The sequence below is a fragment of the Panthera tigris genome, chromosome A1, assembly GCF_018350195.1.
Source record: "Panthera tigris isolate Pti1 chromosome A1, P.tigris_Pti1_mat1.1, whole genome shotgun sequence".
Taxonomy (NCBI): domain Eukaryota; kingdom Metazoa; phylum Chordata; class Mammalia; order Carnivora; family Felidae; genus Panthera; species Panthera tigris.
The window spans coordinates 166,278,402-166,301,114 of NC_056660.1; the positions used below are offsets into that span (position 1 = coordinate 166,278,402).

At 34.9% G+C, this 22,713-nt stretch overlaps 1 protein-coding gene across 1 annotated transcript; it reads left to right on the forward strand.

Annotated features, from left to right (window-relative positions):
• Positions 1 to 449: 449 nt before the first annotated feature.
• LOC102956333 (COX assembly mitochondrial protein 2 homolog) lies at positions 450 to 17,241 on the forward strand. The gene is made up of 4 exons (XM_042956702.1): positions 450 to 658; positions 781 to 812; positions 4,440 to 4,495; positions 17,131 to 17,241. The coding sequence occupies exons 1-4, from the start codon at positions 450 to 452 to the stop codon at positions 17,239 to 17,241; spliced, it is 408 nt and encodes a 135-aa protein (XP_042812636.1).
• The last annotated feature ends 5,472 nt before the right edge of the window (positions 17,242 to 22,713 follow it).

Below are 22,713 nucleotides of genomic sequence, written 5' to 3' on the forward strand. Positions count from 1 at the left end.
ATAGGGATGTGCCATCTTTGTATTCTTTTGCTGCCCGAAGTCTAACAAGGTGACTGGTATATAGTAGGTACTTCAAATATATAAGGAATAAATATATGTGTAAACATGGAAATAAATGTTAACATGACAGAACCTTAAAGGATTAGATTTTATCTCAAAATGATTTTATTTTTTTATGTCGTGATTTAAAAGCCAGTGGTTCCTCTTTTATCATATACTTCACATAATTTTTCTCTGTCCATTTGCTCTGGTATCTAGGATTGCCTAAAAATAGTAATAGTTGGCCTGTGGAGGGCATGAGAGACTTCACCAATGCGAACCTGCCCAGCTCTGGTGCTCAGGTCACCGCTTTTTGGATGGGGAGTCTTGGCTGGTGACTTTTACTTCAGCCCTCCCAGTGAGGCCACAACTGGCGTTGTTCTGCTGTGCTCCATCACGTTCTCCTAAAGATGCATCCCGACTTATCTCGACACTGGCCCACTGAAGAATACAATGTCTTCATTAACTGGCTTAGGGAGTGTCACAAAAATTATAGCATTTGGGAAATTTTGGGTCATTGCAATGATCCTGATCAGGAGAGGAGAAAATGCTTGAATAGTGAAGACACAGAAAAGAAGACCAAGAGCAGGGAGTATAACAATGCATGCAAAAAAGATGTGTGTTTTGTTTTGTTTTGTTGTAAGTGAACTCCACACCCAAAATGAGGCTGGAACATACCACCCTGAGATGCAGAGTCGCATGCTCTTGGGACTGAGTCAACCAGGTGCCTCTGAAAAGGAGTTTTAATCCTGCAGAGGAATCTGAAAAACAAATTACAGGCATACTTTGGGAAAAAAATAGTGATAGTTGGCTTTGTTATGAATGCTATGATACCTCCAAAATTCAGTCTGGAGAATAAAAATATATCCACCCTGAGTGATCTAGTCACCTTTATATGTATTTGGAAAAACTTGGTAGGTAATAACTTTTTTTCCCCAAATTCTAACTCAGAGAAATCCCTGCCTTTTTCCTATATACATATGGGACTCCTCCAGATCCCAGACATAGTAAAACAGACATTCTGGGACTTGAGTTCTAACTTGAGTAACTAGAGGATTTGAATTCTGTAGAATAAAATACAAAAAAAGTCTTGCATCTGTATACGTTGTGCCTCACATTCCTTAAGTAACTTGATTTGATTCCAGTTGAGATTGTGGAGGGTTCAAACAGGGCTTTCATGTTTGCTTGTTTTTAACCACAGAACACCCCTGTATTCTAAGAAATTTGACAAATGAGTGCAGGACAGCAAGTCAATGCAGACTGGACACTGTCTTTAGAAAACCTCTGTGCAGATCTGTCACCACCTTGGCTGCTAAAACATTCAAGCACTGTAGAAACAGTGAGGAACCTAAATGAAATGGTAAATAATTGTCCTGTCATCTGAGCATAGATACGTGTTTGGAATCAGTATGCTTCCTGTCTTAGTCTGGTGAGATTGCCGTAACAAATTACCATAGACCAGGTGGTTTAAACAACAAAAAATTATTTTCCTACAGCCCTAGAGTCTGGAAAGTCAAAGAACAGGGTGCCAGCCTGGTCAGTTGGTGGTGCACACTCTCTTCTTGGCTTGCAGACAGCCACCTTCTCATTGTGTTCTCACATGGGAGAGGAGAGATCTCTCTCTTTTCCTCTTCTTATAAGGCCACCAACCTCATCTGGTTATGACCTGGCCCTTAATTACCATCTAAAAATTCTCACTCTAAATGTAGTCATATTAGGGGCTGGGATTCAACATAAGAATTTCAGGGAACATAATTCAATCCAAAGCACTTCCCTTAACCAATTTCAGTTGCAAAGACCATGTGGGATAAATGAATGAATATAGACTGAAAAACGGCAAGGCCAGAGTCCGTTTGAGAATTAGCAAAGTCACTTAAATTGAAATTGTGTGGTACCTTGAGCCATTGTTTTTGCAATATTACAGATCTGACAATGGCAGATATTGGAAAAATGTGACCTAGTAGATGTTCTTTGTTTGATACAAAATTGTTGAAATAAATCAACAGGTATTTTCCCCGATTTTAAGTAAGTTTTAATGTAATCTTCAAGTTACCCCTTCTGGGCGATTCTGAGCATCTGAAAATAGCCATGATATTTTTCCCATTATAATTTCCTCGTCCTACATGTGAGTGTGCCCCAATCCCTTTCTTCAACATGCTGATTGCTGCCCTTAATGCTGCTATACTATAGCACTAATATGATGCTCACTTCAGTTAGAAGCTTTCTGCATATCTTGCTTTCATTTCCTGTTCTATTTGCTATAAACATAGTTATTTCCATTCTGTTGCTTTCAGTCACATATGGCATTTTGAAACAGTTAAATAAAGAGATTATCAATATTAGATCTATCTCAGCTGTAAAACCTACATTTATAGAGAAATATGATCTATTCAATTTCATTTCTGAAAGCCCAGCATCCAAGCGATGGTCATAAATTCACATGATTACCCTAAGCATTAGATTTTGCATTTGGATCACTATTTAACTGGAAAAAGAAATCAAACATTCATGCAAGCAAGGAAGCAGCTCTCTATTAATGACATGTGCAAGGAAACTGAAAAATATAAATGATTCTGACCAAGATCATCAATAAAACTTGACACTCAAACAAAATGACTCTATAGTATCTCCTTTGGGGACAGAGAGCATGAGAAGAATATTAATATTTTGCCAAATTCAACATTTTTCAGGAAATCACTTTCTGTGTTACGAATTTGTCAGGAAAATTGTAAAATAGTAAAAATGATATATACTATTATCTGTAAAAATGCAAAGTACATATTGACCAATATTTAATTGAAGACTTCCTGAAAGAGCTTCAATAACATCAATTATTTTAAGCACAATATTATTATAATCAAGTCCGATTCAGAGCCTAAGGAATGATGTACGCAAAACAGTCACTTTAACAAATAAAACTTTTTAAAAAATCATAATCTTAATGGTTGCAGATTATAAACAAGTTCATTTAGAACATTCCTGCAGTGAAAAGGAATGATGCTTGCAGATCTGAAAAAATACATATGACAAATTAACATGGCATTTACTTTTTGTTATGATCTGGAAAGAATTCTGAAAATTATTATTTCACTGAAAAACAAATTCATTTGTTTTTCTTCCTTCAGCCCCTCTCCTGAAAATAATAGTCCAACTTAAACATGAAAGCAAAAGGGAGTCATCAAAGGGAGTTCCTTTCCTGACACTCCAACTTCTCCATGGTTGTTCTGATAGTATATCCCTTAAGAATGTTTGGGGACTAAGACATATAGATGTTATAATTGAAAACCAAACAGGGGCTAATGTCCACCACGGGGGAGATAATTAGAAAAATCATGTATTGGGCTACTGTTGTGAATGATAATCAAGTAGAGCTCTATCATTTGATTACAAGCCTCATTCAGTAGAGCCCACGTGTTCTTGGGCATGAAGTGATTAAGCAATAAGCATGCTGAGCTGCTGCTGGGGGGTAGAGGGATGGCAGAGATAGGAGGGATGGCAAGGAGTTGTTTATTAGCATAGCAAGGGAGTGTCACGCTGCTGAACAGTAGACAAGAGAACCAAACTGAAGAACAGTGTTCAGAGAAACTCAGAAAGGACACCATGATGTTGCATAGTCATTGCTGGTATGAAGCAGTAAAATAGGAAGCCCGTATTTTACAGATCATTTTCTTGCCATTGGAAATAATAGATTTGATAAAGACTGATCTTTGAGGTAGCGTAAGCATAAGTTATGGTTATCGTAACTAGTAGGTGTGCCATTTTCAAATGCATGCCCACTCCACTAATAAATGAGAAACTCCTTGATTGCGGTCTTGGCACTGTTAAAATGTTGCCTGATAAATTCTGATCCACCAGGTTTGAGAGCCTCAGGCACATGTAAACATAAACACCTTTGAAAAATCAGCACTATCTTCTCTGAAGCAAAAACAGATATCTGAGCAGAACACTGAGGGATAAGAGTAACCTGGGATGCATAAAATAAAGTCCAGAGCAGACCCAACAAAAGCAGAACATTTTGTTGGCTCCACCCTTAAGCGGGCCAAAATTGATATTAAAATCCACTATATATTCTTTATAGCGCATTTAAATGTTGACAAAATTTCTGGCTCATGGATCTGAATCGAAGGAACATCTTGAAGAATTTGTTTCTGTTTTTTTCCAAATGGAAACTCTCTCATAATTTATTTAAGGACTTTCACAAGATTCTTTTGGTATGAGTTAAGAAGAAAATAAAAGACTAGAAAATCTTTGGCCAAATCTCACTTAGTATACAACAAAGATCTCTTTGATATTTATTCCAGCATATTACAAATCTTAGTCTAATATCTGAATTTTTATCTAATCATCCATAGGATAATTTATTTTTATTTCCTCATTTCCTCCATTTCATCTTTTTATAGGATGTCCTTTTGGTGTGGGTGAAGCGTGGTCCATACAGTGTAATGTCATCTATGCGGTAAGTGCGTTTGGTTCTTAACGTTTTACAACATACTATCAAGTAAGAAAGCTATAGCTAAGAATCTTTCACATTTACATATGTTCATCTTCAGAAACCTCACGTTTAAACTCCCTAACTATCAATTATTAAATTAGGGGGACAAATACATTCTTCGTGGCCAGCAGGAATTTTTTGAATAAATATAATGAAAATGTAAGGCAACCTAACACTATGCAAATGATTTGGCCTTTAATAATAATAAAACATGGGACATATTCAAGAATATGAAACTTCCTAAAGCCGTGTGCTGTATGGAAACATGTAAGAAAGTGTTTTTACTTTCAGGGAACAAGACAGTGGGGTAATTCTGAAAAATGTCTGGTAATTCTGATTGCACAGATCTTCAGAAAATCTTTCATATTTCCTATGAATGAATGTGTTCCAGTAGGGTTAACTGTACATTAAATCCTGTATCTCACATTAGAGATTAAAGGATATAATTCTCTAAATTGTAGTTATTCAAGTTACATGTGTTTGAAAAGCTACTGTTTGTCATTTTATATGTTATACATATTTAGAATACTGCCATAGCCAACATTCATAACACAAGTATAAAATCACATGAAATAATGACAATAAAAAGAGATGTATACTCAATTATGTTTTTAATGATTAAGGTTTAGATATTTTTTCCATGACCCTTTTTCTTTTCTGAAGCTAGATTTAAATTTTAAGTCTCACCTTTCGGCTCTAAAGACCCTAACAGGAATGCTCAAGAAATATTTTTTAAAAAGAGAACTAGAATATATGACATCACTTTGTATCTGTCATATTTAGTGTTATAAATTTTAAACTATATCTCTTGGATTCATTTTTGGCTACAAATGCATATTATAGTTGAAGAATGCCTTACAAAATAATAGGTATGTTCAAAGATAGGAAAGAGCCTTAGAATGTTCCTCTCTCCACTCAGAGATGACATGAACTCCATCTTCAGGCTGTAATCTACCGACCCAGTCATTGATGTCTAACAGACATAGTTTCCCACTTAATAACCCCTTAAACTTTATCTCTTTGACCCTCTGCTTTAATACCACACTTTCCAAACACTGCAGGATATCAAAAGAAAAATACAGAATTACTTGGCATGTAAAATTACTATTCCCAAAAAATGTCCTGTGGAATTTTTTGTGAGATAATCAATATATCTTTGAAAGCCTTAAACTTACATCAATGCTGAATATATAATTTATTAAATTAAGTTTCTCTACAAAATTTTCCCAATAGTTGCATCAAATTAGTTCTTGAATTCTCACTACCAGTACGGTAACCTGTATTAGTCAGGGTTCTCCAGAGAAATAGAATGAATAGAGTGTGCATACATATATAGAGTGAGATCTGTTTTAAGGAGTTGGTTCACAGAAGAGTAGGGAATGGTAAGTTCAAAACTTGTAAGGAAGTCCAGCAGGTTAGAAATTTCAGCAGGAATTGACTTGCAGTCTTGAGTCTGAAGACAATATGAATGCAAAATTCCTTCTTCTTCAGAGAACCTCAGTCTTTCTCTTAAGGCTTCAAATGATTGGATGAGGCCCACCCACATCCAGTAGATTAAAGAATAATCTACTTTATTTAAGGTCTACTGATTTCAATTCACAGCTGAACATTTTTTTTCATGGCAACACGTCTAGGCTGGTATTTGACCAAACAACTAGGCACCATAGCCTAGCCAAGTTGACATTTAAAGTTAACCTTCATACTAGCTAAGTCATCATACTAGCTAAGAAACTATGCTTTCTTCCCTTGTCTTCCTGAAAATCACACCAAAGCAACAAAGAAAAGGAACACCACCCTGTAACTTCAATTTTTTAGGGAAATTAGGAGGCAGCTATAATAAGCTGCCTTCATCTTACATGTGGGGGCTGCCAACAGAAGCTTAGATGGACACAAGCCATGAAGGAAGAAATCATAAGAAAGCAGAGAGTTCAAGAGGCCCTATCAGGGTAGTCCTCTGACTGCATCAACGAAGATGAGGGGCTCACTCAGAAGTGCAAAATCTACATCTCTTGAACAGGAGAGAACATGATCTCTGGACCAGATATGATAAAGAGAAACAGAAGTTGCGGGATGTTGTAGGAGTGCACAAAGACACACACAGAAGCCACATTGGTAGGAAGCAGTCTGTCTCTATGGCAGCAGGAAGAGAGCTTTTAAGTTGTGAAGGCTGGAATGCTGCCTAGGATCCTTTCAAGCTACTTTCATAAGAACCATCTACAAATATCTAGTTTAGGAAAATGTAACTTATTCAGTGATAGGTACTAAAAAAAGATATGGCACAGAATCAGTATATAAATACTGTAAAAATGTGGTAAAGATCACCAGATTAACCAACAGATTAAAAATACTCAGAATTCTTTCATCTTCCACTTCATATATTTGCAGGGCTCCCTCTCCATCTCACTCGGCAAAGCTAGACTTGAGAAGAACCTGTGAAGCTCAAGATGATATCTCTTCCCATTACCTCTGACTTCTAAACCTTTCTGTCCCCTAGCCATCTTTCTTTTCCAAGAACATAGAAGGCATAGTCATCCCTCAAAGACTTTTCTTGTTCTTTCCTCTGCCTAGCATATTCTCCCCAAGACAGCAATATCACTTACTCCCTTATCCCCTTCAAATTTTAATCAACTGTCACCTTCCAAGGGTGATTGTCACAGGTCACATTATTTAAAATTGTGACAAACGCATCAACATTCCTTATTCCTCCACTGTGAGTGGTATTTCCCTGCATAATACAAGTCACAACCTGATATAGTATTTTCACAAAACTTTTATTTTATTCTGTATTATCTACTGCTATATCCTCAGTGCCTGCTACAGTGTAGGAATTCAAAATACATTTTTTTAAAAAAAATTAGTGAATGTACACTCTTCAGACAAATGTTTCCACAGAACAGATAAAGGGTATGCCCAAGCCTATTCTTAAAAATTAAAAAAAAAAAAACTGAATTCTTCACTTCCATGAAGGAAATTCAAAAAGAATAAATTTAAGAATGTAGGACAGAAAGAGGGGGACAAGGAAAATATGCAATAAGATTACTGGGTACAGACAGGCGCAGTAAGAAAAAAATAAACACATATAGAAAAATGAAATTTGAAATTTGATGAAAGAGACACCTCAGAAAATCCAGTAAAGAACATATGAAATAGAAACAAGCAAAACAAGCAAAAAAGTAATAGAAAATAACTGTGTATACAGATTAAAATAAACAAAATGTGGCATATCCGTATAGTGAAATGCCACCGACTCATAATAAAGGAAAAAACCATACTCAAAATACAGATGAAAGAAGTCAGATATAAGGCCTACATATTGTATGATTTCATTTCTGTGAAATCTGGAAAAGGTAAAACTATAGTAACAGCGACATGGATCAGAGATTGCCTAAGGCGAAGGGTGGGGGCAAGAATTGACAGCACCCAACATGAGAGAGGTTTTGGGGGTCATCAAAGCGTTCTAAAATTTGACTGTAATGGTTATTGTACAACTATATACATTTGCCAAAACCCACAGGACTCTATGCTTACACTAAAAAAAATCCCAATAATTCTTTTTGGTTTTGCTATTGATTAAGGATTAGAGAGAAAATAATGTATTAAGAAGACAGGCAAATAATACCTAATATACATATAATTAAACTTCTCTAAGAACAAGGTTCAAATAACATTTAAATACATAAAATCAAGAAAACTTTTCTGAAAGAAATTTATTCTGGTTTATTTATTAACTTATTAATTAAAGAATATCATTTACTATATATCAGGCACAGTATTAAACATTTTTAAAATGATAATATCATGACAACCTTCTTTGGCAAATCCAATTATTTTCCCTGTTATACAGATGAGGAGACTTAAATACAGAGAAGTTAAATAATTTTATCAAGTTTCAGCTAATAAGTAGCAATGCCCTTTGTACTTACATATTAATAGCCACATTATTTGGCAAAGCAAACTGAGTAGGATGCTCATCACCAGACATATGTTAGTAAAATTACTAGAGTTTAACTATAAGTAGCCAAGGGAAAATAACCAGATATCTAGAAGGGTAAAAAATAAGGCTGGCTACAGAAAAAGTCAATGCCAGAAGACAGTAGAAAACATTATAAAATAAAAAGATAACAAAAACAAAAAAGAAAGGCCGTTTATAAATTTTATAATAAGTGCAGGTGTCATGAAGTCATTAAAATTTAAAAATGAACAGATTCAGAAAATACTGTTCACATGAGCTCCTCTTAAAACTAAAACAATTGAGCAAAATGATAAAAGGGCAATTTAGACTAAAAGGCTAGGTGGTGATTAGGGTTCTTCAGAGAAACGGAAGCCATAGGATGTTTGTGTGGAGAGACAGAGAGACAGAGAGATTGTAAAACTTTGATTCTTGTGATTTTGGAGGCTGGTGAGTCCAAAATCTGCAGGGTAGTTAGATAGGCTGAAGACCCAAGAGAGCCAGTATTCTAATTCAAGTCCTAAGGCAGTCTGCCTTAGAGCTAAGAAGGGCCGATGATCCAGATGAAATCTTAAGGTAGTCCTCTTCTTTGGAAGAGGCCAATGTTTTTGTATTTTTCAACAGATGCAATGATTGAATGAGATCAACACACATTGTACAGAACAATCTACTTTACTCCTAGTCCACTGATTTAAATGTTAATTTCACCCAAAACATTGTCACAGAAACATCCAGAATGATGTTCGATGAGGTATCTGGACAGGCCAAAGCCCAGTCAAGTTTATACATAAAATTAACCATCACAGGTGGTAGAGACAATATTCTCTAATAAAAATGCAACAAAATTAGAAATTAACATAATAAGTAAATGTATGTATCTATAAATCTGGAAATAGAAAAAAATCTCTCTTAACTCAAACACTAATCAAAATTGCAAAACTTCTAAAAAAAAATAGTCCATATTTGAACATTTGGAATTTAGATAATCGGTGCTCAGAGAAAAATGCACAGCCTTTAATACTTAAACTGGTTAAAAAGAAAAAAAAACAAAGTAAGGAACTGATTCAGTTAGAAGTACAGAAATAAATTGAAAGCAAGCATAAAGAAAAAAATAGCAATAAAAGTAGTATTTAGTGAGATAAAAATATGCAAACAACAAAAACAATTTTAAAAAACCCTAAAACTGCTACTTGGAAGAAAAAATAAGCAATAGAACATACAAACCGCTTGTTAATAAAAATTGATTAGAATAAAGCATATAGGGACCCCCGAGTGGCTCAGTCAGTTAAGCATCCTACTCTTGATTTCAGCTCAGGTCGTAATCTCACCGTTCTTCAATTCGAGCCCCACATTGGGCTCCACCCTGATAACATGGAGCCTGCTGGGGATTCTCTCTTCCTCTCTCTCTTCTCTTCTCCTGCTCATCTTCTCTCTCTCTCAAAATAAATAAATACACTTAAGATTTTTTAAAAAAGAAGAAGAAAGCATTTAATTGGAAGTTATTATGAAGAAAAATTCATAGAAATAGAGGAAATTGGATGACTAATAAAAGTGCTATTTCAATAATATAAAAATAAATTTGAAACCTGGATAACTGATATTTTTTCCTAAGAAAAACAATTTGTCAAACTTATATTCAAACTCTGGAAATCAGAAAAGGTTAATTTCCATAAAACAATTGAGAGAAAAATAGTCAAAGATTAAAGGGCTTCACAGGAGAATTCCAACATGTATTTAACAATCAGCCCATTGAAATGCTATTAAATGGCTCCAGGCATAAAAAAGAAAGCAAGCTTATAAAAAGAATATGACATTGATACTAAAGCCTTAAGACTTTGAAAACAAACTGTAGAATAATCTCACATAAATATTAATACAAAAATAGTAAATAAAATGCTGAAAAAGAAAATACAGCAAAATTAAAAGATAATTGTACCATGACTCAGTTTTGTTACATAAACGTAATGATGATTCAACATTAGGAATTCTATTAATACAAGTAGTATAAATCACCAACATCCATGATAAAAAAACATTTGAAAGAATTTAGCAACCACCCCTAATAAACATTTAGTTGAATTATATGGAAGGTTATTTTTGTAGGTGAAAAAATAAATCAAATATTGTTCAGCCTAATAATACTAAGTGAAACAGAAGCCAATGAATTCATAATAAAAAGAAATCTATCTCAGCTCACAAGCCAATGAATTCAGTTAGAGTAAGAAACTGTAGGTAAAACATTTTGGAAGGGGGTTGTAAAATTACTACTATTTGCTGAGATATGATTGCTTACCTGCAGAACCAAAGAGAATGAACTAGAAAATTATTACAAAACATTCAGCAAGCTAAAGGGATATTAAATTAATATTCAGAAACCAATAGCTTTCATATATGCAAATAACATCCAGTTAGGTAATACAAAGAAAGAAAAAAAAAACCCATTTACAATACCAAGGTTAAATAGGGAAGAATAGCAATAATAAAGATGAAAAAAAATCTCTTTTAAGAAAGCTTTAAAGCAGCTTTGAAGGACAGGACTAGACATGAACAAATGTAACAGCATACTGTATCATTCAATAGGAATACTCAATATCATAAAGACTTTACTTCTCTGTAAGTTACTCTATAAATGTGATACAATCTAAATAAACAGTGCTAATTATGCAAACTATAATAACTAATCATATATAGCCAAACATAATGTTTAAGTAGAAAAATAAAAGTCCCCGGCAAAACTCTGGAAAAGAATAAGGTAAACAGCAAGGAGGACCCTCCTTATGACATAAAAATGTGTTTATAATGTTGTATAATAAAGATTAGTAAAGTTTCAGCATTAAAACAGTGAGGTGTTGGTTCATAAACAAGCAGAGCAATGGCCCAGAATAAAACATTCCAAAGTCCATATAAATATATATATATATATATATATATATATATATATATATATATATATATAAATTTGAAAGAGGATAAAGTTAGCATATCAAATCAGTGGGGAAAAGATGAATTATTCAAAAATGGCATTAGAATTACTAGAGATAAGTAAGCTATATCCATACCTCACACCAGACACCAAGATAAATTCCAAAAATAGCAAATATTTAAAAAGTACATAAATGTGTCAGAAGAAAACAGGAATAATAACTTCATAAAACTGAAGAGACAAAAGCCTTTCTCAGTTTAACTCAAAATCCAGAAGTCATTAAAGAAAAGATAGATTTAACTACACAAACATAAAGAAAGACTGCAAGGCCAAAGAAAAAATATTATAACTATAGTCAAAGGGCAAATAAAAAGTGAAGACACAATATTTTTCAAAATCAGTTAAAATATCTCAATATATAAATTCCACAAATATTAGTATTAAAGAGTATCAATAAGAAAAAGAACAATAATCCAATGGATCTTTGGTAAAAGGATATGATCATACAGTTCATAGGAAGGCAAATACTTTTTTTCTAATGTTTGTTTATTTTGCAAGAGAAAGAGAGAGATAACACAAGTAGGGAAGGCATAGCAAGAGAGAGAAAGAGAGAGGAAGAGAAAGTGAGAGAGAGAGAAAGTCCCAAGCAGGCACCACACTGTCAGCACAGAGCCCAAGGAGGGACTCAATCTCATGAGCCATGAGATCATGACTTGAGCCAAAATCAGGAGTCAGATGCTTAACCAACTGAGCCAACCAGGTGCCCCAGCAAATGTTCTTTAAAATATTAAAAGTAAAGCATAAACTCAATGAGAATAAAAGGATACACATGAATGATACAGAAATGTCATTTTTTTAACCTATCAATTTGGAAAGAAATGATAATATTCCATTATATGCTATAGGTCAGACTGTGTGGGAAGCCAATTTCATATATTTCTAGAGTAAATACATATTTACAGCTTTTATGATGAACAATTTGGTAATATCTATGAAAATTTTAAATGCATATATATTTTGACCCAGTAATTTCACTTCTGGGAAGTTTTCCACGAATATATTGTGTTTTAAAGAATGTAAGCAATATATTACTAATTACATTTAAAAAGTTTTCTTAAAAAGCAAATGTTCATCAATAGGGAGCTGTTTAAACTATGGTGCATCCATATAATGCGATACTATGCAACTATAAAAAAACGAGAAAGCAAAAAAAAAAAATGAGAAAGCACTTAATGTGTGCATATAGATTTATTGTTAAGTGAAAACATCAGGGTATACAATAGCATGTGTAGAAAACAGGGAAATAAAAATACATATTCATATTTGTTTAAGTATAAAGAAACTGCTAATACTGGCTCTCTGTGGGACAGAGGTGATAGGGACAAGGAGAAGAGAAAGCCTTTTTTGATAACTTATATTTAATATGTTTTATAATTTGGGGCCTCAAAATATTATCTAGTAAAATAATTAAATTTTTAAAAATATATTATAAATTCTAATGCTTAATATTGCATGACTATCTCTGAAACTTATCTTTCAGTTAAATATTTATGATAGATTTAGAATCGTTGTCTTCATTCTATGTTTAAGTATTCAGTCAACAGTTCCAATTCTGTTTATTTTTGCATCATTCTCATTTAGTTTAAAACTATAGACATCTCATATTACACAGTTGCCCAATGTTTTATAGGTAGCATAAAGCATGAATTTGAGTTCATATTGATTAAGAGATTTTGGGGAATGTTTTAACATAGTAAAAAAAAATTAAAACTTCAATAGAAGCATATCTACGTTTTAATGTAGAAATACGCTATTTAAGTCATGGATTTTGTAGCCCTCCCATCCTTCCCCTCACTCCCAAATAAACAAGAAAACAATAGCACATAATATTGGAAACTAATGGGAAAGTCTCTTCAAATGAAGTCCTTCTCTTCTTTCCACCACCATAACCATACGCACCCACTTGGAAATGGATTCATAGGATTAGAGCAATCCAAGAAAACTATACTTACATTTGATGTTTTCCCGGACAGCGAACCAAAATTAAAATGTTGCCATGCTGTCCAAAAACATTTGTTGAAACTTGTATGTTTGATATGTGGAAAATGTTTATAGTTTTGACACCCTGTAGAAATTAGGACAAGATGTATCTTCAAGATCAGCAATCACTGAATGGCTAGCATTCATCAACTCCAGTGGCAGTTAATCAGTACGTGCTGCCTCAGCATCAATGGAAGGACCAAATATGGCCCAATGGATAGGCCCTGAAACTCCAAGAAGAAAAAGAGGCAGCTAGGCCAAAACTTCTATTCATCTCACTGTCTTGTACTCCCTAGAGTAGACCAGCCACCAACCAAGTACAACCAATTGATTCAGGTCAACACAATGTGGGCCAGAGGAATTACCTAGCCAAGCCCTACCCAAATTTCTGATCCCTCACATTTTGAGATATAATAAAGAGTTTTCTATTTTAAGACACTAAATTCGGAGGTGTTTGTTACGTAGCAATATATAACAGGAACAATCAGACAGGAAAAACTATTAACTGACGGTATAATTTGGCATATTTTTTTAAACGAAAAATGTTTCATTTGATTTTCCATCTTCAAACAAGCCAAAAATCCTTTCCTAACAAAGTACTCTTTAACTAAGGTCAATTATCATCTCCCTATGAGTGTTTTGTCACTATTCAACCTCCATGCAATTAGGGTACTATGTCTCATATTAAGTAAATACTACATTTTCATAATGCAAAGTAAACTAGAAATTTCAAAAATTAAGAAATTATTTCCCCAATATTTGAGTAGATATTCATATAACGATAATATCAAAGATTCACCATGATGATATTTTATTAGATATCAACCACCTCAAAATAATGATAATTTTTCGATTATTTTAGTCCTTTTTCATTTTTCAACCCATAAATCCAATATTTCTAAAAGTGAAGATTTGACAGGTCTCTGACGGCCTGACAAGCCTCCTTTAATAACTCCTTCTTGGGAGGAACAGCACTGCCAACATGGGTCTGCGTAGAGAAGGCCTGTTTAATATTAGCTTTCCATCAGTCCAGTTGTGTGACTGAGACTCTGAGCTACATTGCTTTAGGCCTGCTGGCAAGAGAAAACCTGTTTAATTACCTGCCCCAGCTGTACTTACTAAGTGGAATGATTATTAAATCTGTCTCTCTATTTCACAGTTTCAGTATACAATTCAAATCTGTGCCAAAAGGAATGGGGGACACAGATTCTGTAGGAGTAGGCAGGATTAAAACCCTCATCGCGACAGGTGTCTTAAGAGTATTGTTGCCTAGGGCTCAGCCGACCCTCTGTCCTCTAATATAAAAATGGAAGGTTCTTAGATGCTCTGCCAACTTTGAAACTGAATATAACCTCTCATCATTTACCCACATTATTGTCCAGTTCACGTTCAAAGGCAGATAATAATAATTCTTGGCCTTTTTCTACTTTTTTTACCTGCCGAAGGATAATTTGAGCCCTTTACTCTTAAGTCCTAAGACATGATAAAACCACAAACTTGTATTGTTCTCATTTGCAAATTCCCATCATCTGTTTCTCAGAGTTCATTGCTCTCCTACCATTTGTGACAGAGGGAACAAACACCCACCCTTAGAGCAAACTAAGTGACCTGCTTCCATTGTAATTCCTGCTATGTTGAAAAATCATGCAAGGTTTGACTCTACCCCATAATATATCCGTGTTCAGAATTTACAAAAATAATGGTTAAATCATTAAAATGTTTATCAAAATAGGGCCTCCAAGAAAATGAAATGTGTTTATTTTGTAGTCTAACCTATAACTTTAAAGAGCCTCTGCACACTTTGCAGAGGTAAGCACCAAACTTTGGGAGTGTATACTAATGTGTACTCACGCTTTTCTAAAAACAGCTCTTCATTCATAAAATCCTTTTGTTGTCTAATCTTGTAACTTATCTTTCTTTCTTTGGTATTTACTTTGCTTTATAAATCAGTGGCAAATTAAATCTCATTTTTTGTCTGTAAACTTTAAGATAGTTTTTGCTAAATTCTGCAACCAGAAAGTAAACTAGCTTTTGCACTAACTCCACTTGTGTCATTGATGATGTATCTAAGTGCCAGTTTAAATAATACAGTCTCCCTTTTAGTGTTTCACAGTTAGAATTCATTTCTGTTTTGCAATTTTGTTTGGAATTTTAAATCAGGGTGTTGTTAGTGCCATGATTTAACAACATGTAGGTTAAATGAATACAGTAGGCCATGAGAATTGGTCAGAGGAATACTGTATTTCCCTCTTGTCATTTATGATAGACAGAAATTTGGTGTGACAAACAGTATCAAATATGAATGCAAATCATACAAATAGTTTATCAATAAGCATTTATGGAATTAGTAAGGAAAAAACGGCACCCTTTTCGCACTCCATCAAACCATAACATTTTTGGTATAAATAATGCATTGTCATTTGGGGTATCTATGCATCCTGTATGACCAGCCATGTCTTCTTGAGTAAGTCACAGAGATGATATCAATATCAAATAAAATTCAACAAGTTAAGCATCTCTTTATGCTCATTCTTTACGAGGATTACACCAATAATTTTGCCCAGCTGTATGAAATGTCACAGAGCCTCGTGTAATCTTTGAGATCCAAATCATGGACATGAGGAATAATGTGGTGGAGGAAAAACACTCTCAACTTTCCATTCTGAGTCCAATCTGAGTTTGACTCTTAACCCTGCAACTCATTTTTTATGTTATCTGAGACTCATCATTTTTTTTCCTTTTTAACTTACTTATTTTTTTCCTTTTTTTGTATGAGTGTCTGTGATAAATAAAAATGCCAGTCTGTCAGCATCTTTTGAGGTTTTTGGGGGGAGGAAGGGTCTTGTTGTTCACTTGTCTTTTAGTAAGGTATAATTGACATACAACATTATATTTGTTTCAGGTGTACAACATACTGATTCGATCTTTGTATATATTGCAAAATGATCACCATGATAAATCTAGTTAACCTTGAGTTACAATTTTTTTTCCCTTGTGACGAGAATTTCTAAGATCTACTCTCTCAGCAGCTTTCAAATACGTAATGTGATATTATTAACTATGGTCACCATATTGTACATTATATCCCCACAAATTATTTATTTTATAACTGGAAGTTTTTACCTTTTCATTTCACTCTTCTTGATATCAGTTTTTACCTTTTCATTTCACTCTTCTTGATATCAGTTTTTCAGCTGCAAAATAAAGGCTTTGTTCTAACATGACCATTCAAAAGTTCTCTTCCAAGTTTGAAATTCAAAAGTTACTAAGTTTATTGTGTTATTGGACGGTTGTGAGTGTTAAATTACTGAATTATTTTAATATATGCAGTTTTAGCACAGGGTCTGGCACAGAGTGATCTAGTACAAAGTGAGTGTTCAAAATGTTTTCCTGTGGCCAAGCTTAGCCTGTCTTATGCTATGTAACTTCACATTCACATTAGAACAGATTAGCATCACCTCAAGTTCCATCATGATTCACTAGTCATCATCAGTATTTGGTTCTCCTTTCCCCCTGGGCATCCTGAAGGTTACATTTATCAGGTTTCTGTGTAAATTGTAAGTTGGATGAGAACGCATGACTCATTCTGATCAAAGAAATGTAAGCAGAAAAAAAGTGTGTTACTCCTTGGCTGCGGTGAGAAATGCCTATGTACATTTCTTCTGACTATCCCTCCTCTGCTGCTAGGATATGACTCCATCACTACAGGTACAAAATGGTGGCACTGTGGCAGCCTGGTCCCTGAGTGTTTGTATGGAGCAGATGTCCCTGACAGACTACACGGGATATATACCATGAGCAAGAAATAAACCTGCTGTTAATCAACAGAAAGTTTTTGTTCTTTTTCTGCAGCATAACAGCCTATCCTGAGTAACATCCTTCATGCCATTAAAATGAATTTACACAGTTTCCGAGCGGTATATTTAGCTGTGCCTTCCTCAGTGCCATTCAGATACAGTTATTTATTTCCTTCCCCTCAACTTCATAATTAAACCACAAACCAATTTGGTTAATAATTAATATCTTTATCCTGTGGGGGAGGAAAAAAATAAATTTCCCTTTACTTTTCTAAGTTCTTGGTCGGGATTTGCCCCCCTCCCCACTGTGATAACAGGAGAAAAACAAACAAGTTTAATATCATGTATATACATGATATATATATACACATGGGAGAGACCCAGGAAAACTGAGTAACTCCCCCAAGTGGCACAGTCACCTCCTTAAATATCATCTCCATATAAAGACAAAAGAAAGATGTTGGGGGATAGGTGAGGTGGAGAAGAGCAGTTATGGGAAGTTATCAGTCAAAGCACATTAAACAAGGCTATGGTTGTTATGCAGATTTAAGTCTGTGCCTTCTCCTTCGGTAAGAGTTTCTAGGGAGTAGGTCATCTTTGTCTTCCTGGTACACAGAGGGAGACACCCTTACAAAGGGAGATTTCCCTTGTAAATGTAAATATCTATTACAGAAAGGTAACTTCTACTTGGTTTTCACAGCTTCTCCTAGGTCTGGTGTTTCTTATAAATAAACAGTCTAAAAGAATGTTTACTCCAAACAGGGATATTTGGGGGCAATAAATTCTGCTCCCCTTCATCTCCTAAATCTCTCCCACAGGTAGCCCTTCCCTTCTAATCCTACCATTACTCCCCCAGGTCCAGGCCTTCAGCTGTTCTCACAAGGTTACATCTGTAGCCTCCTGACAGGGTCTCAGTGCCTCCAGATTACCTCACTCAGATCTCTTTACCCTTGATTAAATTTAAAATGCAATTTTGCCTTACTGGTCTCCTTTAAAGAAAAAAAAAAAAATAAGTTTCCAATATCAGGAGTTCAAGCCTGGCAGTGTGACATAAAAAGCCCTTCCATGAATTTGCCTGTTAATCTCTCCATTTCCTACTTTTCTTTGCCTGGAAAACTAATATCTAGGAGATCATGAGTTGCCTATACTTCTAGATACACCATGGTGATTTCACACCTTCTGACATTGCTCATGCTATTCTATCTATCTAGAATGACCTCCCACTCTTTCTTCATCTGATTCATTTCTACTCATTCATCATGATTCAGTCAGTCTAGAATCCCAGATCCTGTTGTATTCTGCTGTGTGGCTACACCTACTCTGTGTGTACTTCTAAGCTTGTTATAATGTAACTGTTTGTGTCTTTTTTGCCTACTAGATCCAGAGCACCTAAGGCAAGGATATGCCTGTCATGTATCTTTGTATTTCTCGCCTGCCCTCTATAATGCCTGCTAGTGCTCTGTAAACGTTGGTGAAAAATTCTTACCCCTAAGGGTCACTGTTCTTAATGCCTGGAAAATCCCACGCTCTTGTCTCTGATTCAGCTTTTACTTGCCCCCATTTTGCCATCATATTGCGTCCTCACACAGCAGTCCTTCTGACTGAGCTTCTGTTTCAGTTTTCCTGCTGAGACAGAAGCTATGCCATAGACCAACCCCCTTCAACGTGGACTAGCCCCGCTGTGCTGTTGTCATTTCCTTGTTTTTCAAAGCTAAAGTCTGTTTCACATGCACCTTGCTAAGAGTTATCTTGCCAGGAACAAACTGATCACTTTGTGATTCATGATGTAGCCGTCTTTTTGACGTCAAGTATCACCTACATCTTTTCTTAGAACCTTCCTTCCTGATTCTACCTATTGGAATAAACTGCTCATATAGAGCTGTAACCCAAGTCAGGCCCAAAGGACCACAGTTCTACCTTCCGCTTTTCAAAGATAATCACTCTCCTGCAATAGAAAGAACCATTTATGAACATCTGCCAGTGCCTCCATACTTTCCAGAAAACGTTAGAACGTGTCAGCCCAGTTCTAAAAGATCTTTCCACTTTTTTTGGAGGGAGGAGCAAGTAGAGAAAAAAAAAATAGGTAGTTCGTATTGAAGTGGTAGGTGACATGGTGATATGGTCCCGAAGAAAAGAAATGTAGTTTGAAGCAATAAGACACCAGTGCATAGAGAAGCTGAGATCACCTGCATTAGCACCTGCATTGTACCTTTTCAATCTAAAGTCTTTTTAATCCGGACAATGCCACAATTTTCAGTTATCTCATGTTAAAACTATTACAAAGGGGAAATGGAATTTTATAATTAATATAATTGTATAATTCAAATACATGTATAATTCATTTTATAATTAGGTTCATTTCACAGATATTACACCAGGTAATAGTCACGGTTGCATCTACCACAAAGGCCTGGCATGTTCTCGAGGATCACTGAGTGTGTTGTTGGTGATCAGTTAAAGTCCCAAGTTTTAGGGTTAACTTGGAACCCTTTTGAGAAACAAATCCATTCCTCATCTGCACTACATCGGCATCTCTTCACAAAAGAAGCAGCACAGATTAACCTCCCTGGAGACAAGGTAGGGATTGGAAGAGCAGGTGTACAAGCCCCATTATGTGACTGAGCAACTTGTGGCATTCAAAAGGGCCCCACACTTTGTTGAATGCTTTATTGTCAATCTGTCAAGCTCTCAATATTTTTGAATAAGAGACCCACATTTTCACTGCCCACTTGGTCCCACAACTTAAGTAGCTGATCCTGGCTGAACCAGTAGATATGTGTTTCTCATGAAACCTTTCATTAAGGTGCCATTGACCATTCAGAGTCTGTAACATATGAATCAGGGGATACATGTGAAAGTGAGAGTTAATTCTTCCTTAGCTATAGTCCTTATCATTTCTAAAAGTCCTAGAAAATGTATAAAAGCTAGATAAAAGAAAAAAAACACATGACCCAGAAATACATCTGTGCTCATCAATATAATCTCTACCAAATATTTAGCTTTATGTGTTTGGGGAAGGAAAAAGAATTTTCCCTTTACTCTCCTAGCTTTTCAGCTGAGAATCCTTGTAATAAAAGACGGATTAACAGGAGAACGACAACAACAACAACAACAACAAACCCAGAAGTGTAATAATATATATACCTCTTGTATACAAGACAGATACCCAGGAAAACTGAGTAACACCCCAACATGGCCCAAGCTGCCACCTTGAATTCCATCTCCAGCTAACTACAAAAGGTGTTGAGGGAGGGGGCAGTTATAGGATGTTATCAGGTAAAACACTATAAACAAGACTATGGTTGTTATGAAGCTTTAAGTCAATGCCTTCCCCGCACATAAGATTTTCTAGGGTTTTAGTCCTCCTTCTCTTCCTGGAACAGAGAGAGCCACCCTTGCAAATGCAGATATCCCTTATGAGTATAAATGTCTCTTACCAAAGGGTAACTTTTACTCTGTTTTCAGAGCTTTTCCTATGTTGTGCTATTTATTAAAAATGATCAGCCTAAAATAATCCTTATGCCAAAGAGACATATTTTGGAGGCAAATTCTTCTTTCCTTCATGTGCCATTAACAGAAAATTTGGTTAGGAAAAAGGTCATTTTTAAGCTCAAAGTCTCCTGCGAGGAAAATGTATAGATAAAAGACTAAACAATTATCTTGACAACAGTTAATGTGCTCCTCTCCCTTTGTAATCCAAATTGTAAGAAGAGTCGTTAACACTTCAGTTATTATATCAGTATAAAATTAAACTATTTTCTTTATAGTTCATCACACTGCAACCCAGTTAAGAGTTGTTGCATTGTAAAGAGCTGTACTTTGTTTACAATTAATTCATTGAGCTTTCCTTTTAGTAGTCTTGATCAGAACAATTTCATTTGTTATTCATGCTGATTTACATAAATACTCCACAGCGTTTTCCTATTAAAGGACACTTAAAATGAAGGGCAACATTTGCTTCTCTCCTCTTCTATGCAATTTATTTCATGTTTTCTTTGAAGAGGGTTGTTATGATCAGCAGACAGGAGCGAGTGAAAACATAATTTTAAGTCTTGAATGGTGATCATTTTCAGTCTTTTAAAGACTGCTAGCCTTAATTGATTTGTCTCCATGTGAACTGAACTGTTATGTCTGAAGAGAAGCTTCCTTTAATCTCTCGTATACTCTGAGGACCTAAGCATAATGAATAACTTGCTTCTAACTCATTCATTCATTCATTCGTATAGTACTCAAAAAGTACTAGTTGGGTATCTGCTATGTGCAAAGCACTGTCCTTAGGCATAGGAGATATAAAAACAGGAAAAAAACAAACATGATCTGTAACCTAGAACATAAAGTCTAGTAGAAGAGATAACATTTAACAAGTAATCGTGAAAACAAAGGCAAATGGCCTCTGTGGCAAATATATGAAAGAGAAGTACTCAGAGCTAGGAGACATACGGAGGAAGTCAGATGGGTTCTAAAGCAACATATTTGAGTGAAGATCTGAAAAATAAGTAGTGTGCAAAGAGTAATTACAGTAATTATTTACATCAGAAACAAACATTTAGAAAACACATTTTAAAAGAAGATATTTCTTCAATTACAGTTAAAATTATGACATACTTGGCAATGTTTCTTTATAAAACATGTTCAAGAAATTCATGGAGGAAAAAAAGTCGATTTGAAGATGTAAAACAAAACTTTTAAAATGTCTATGCACTAAAAACTCATTATCAAAATTATGTCACTTTTCAACAAATTAGTCTCTAAATTCAATGCACTTTTCACCAAAATTTAAATACAGTCTTTCATTGAGTTTGATAACCTAACTAAAGAGAATGCATGTGAAAGAATAAAGAGCTAAAAATAGCAAAACCAAGGGCACCTGGGTTGTATCCAAATCCGGATTGCGGCTCAGGTCATGTTCTCACTGTTTGTGAGAGTAAGACTCCAATTGGGCTCCAGGCTATCAGTGCAGAATCCTGCTTGGGATTCTCTCTCTCCCTCTCTCTCTGCCCCTCCCTCACTCTCTCTCTCAAAATAAATAAATGTAAAACAAAAAACAAAACAAAAAACAAAAAAACGAATAGCAAAAACATTACTGAATAAAAACACTTACACTACAAAATATCAAAACTTCCTTTATACAGTAAGTTTTAGTATATTCACTATTGATACAAGAATTTTAAAAGTAAACCAAATGGAGAATTCATGATATAGGACAAATTTGATATTGTAAATCAGTGGGGGAAGTATGGACTACTTAGTACACGTAGGCATTTTGTTATATATGATCATAAAAACAAAATATGTCTCATATAACACACAATTGTAAATTTTAAGTCTAACTATAACATTAAAGCACAATAAATATGGACCGCTTTAAAACTCTGAGAAGAGAATGTAAGATAGTACTCTTACAATCTTAGGATACAGAGATTTCTGGATATGAAGCACCAAAAGCAATTTGTAAGTAAAAAACTGAAAAATT

Bases quoted from the DNA above. Each gene is read 5' to 3' on its own strand.
- LOC102956333 (XM_042956702.1), top strand. From the start codon at position 450: ATGCATCCCGACTTATCTCGACACTGGCCCACTGAAGAATACAATGTC. The intron at 813-4,439 runs TTACAGGCATAC...ATCTTTTTATAG, and splicing joins AGAGGAATCTGAAAAACAAA to GATGTCCTTTTGGTGTGGGT. The intron at 4,496-17,130 runs GTAAGTGCGTTT...CTCTGCTGCTAG, and splicing joins AGTGTAATGTCATCTATGCG to GATATGACTCCATCACTACA.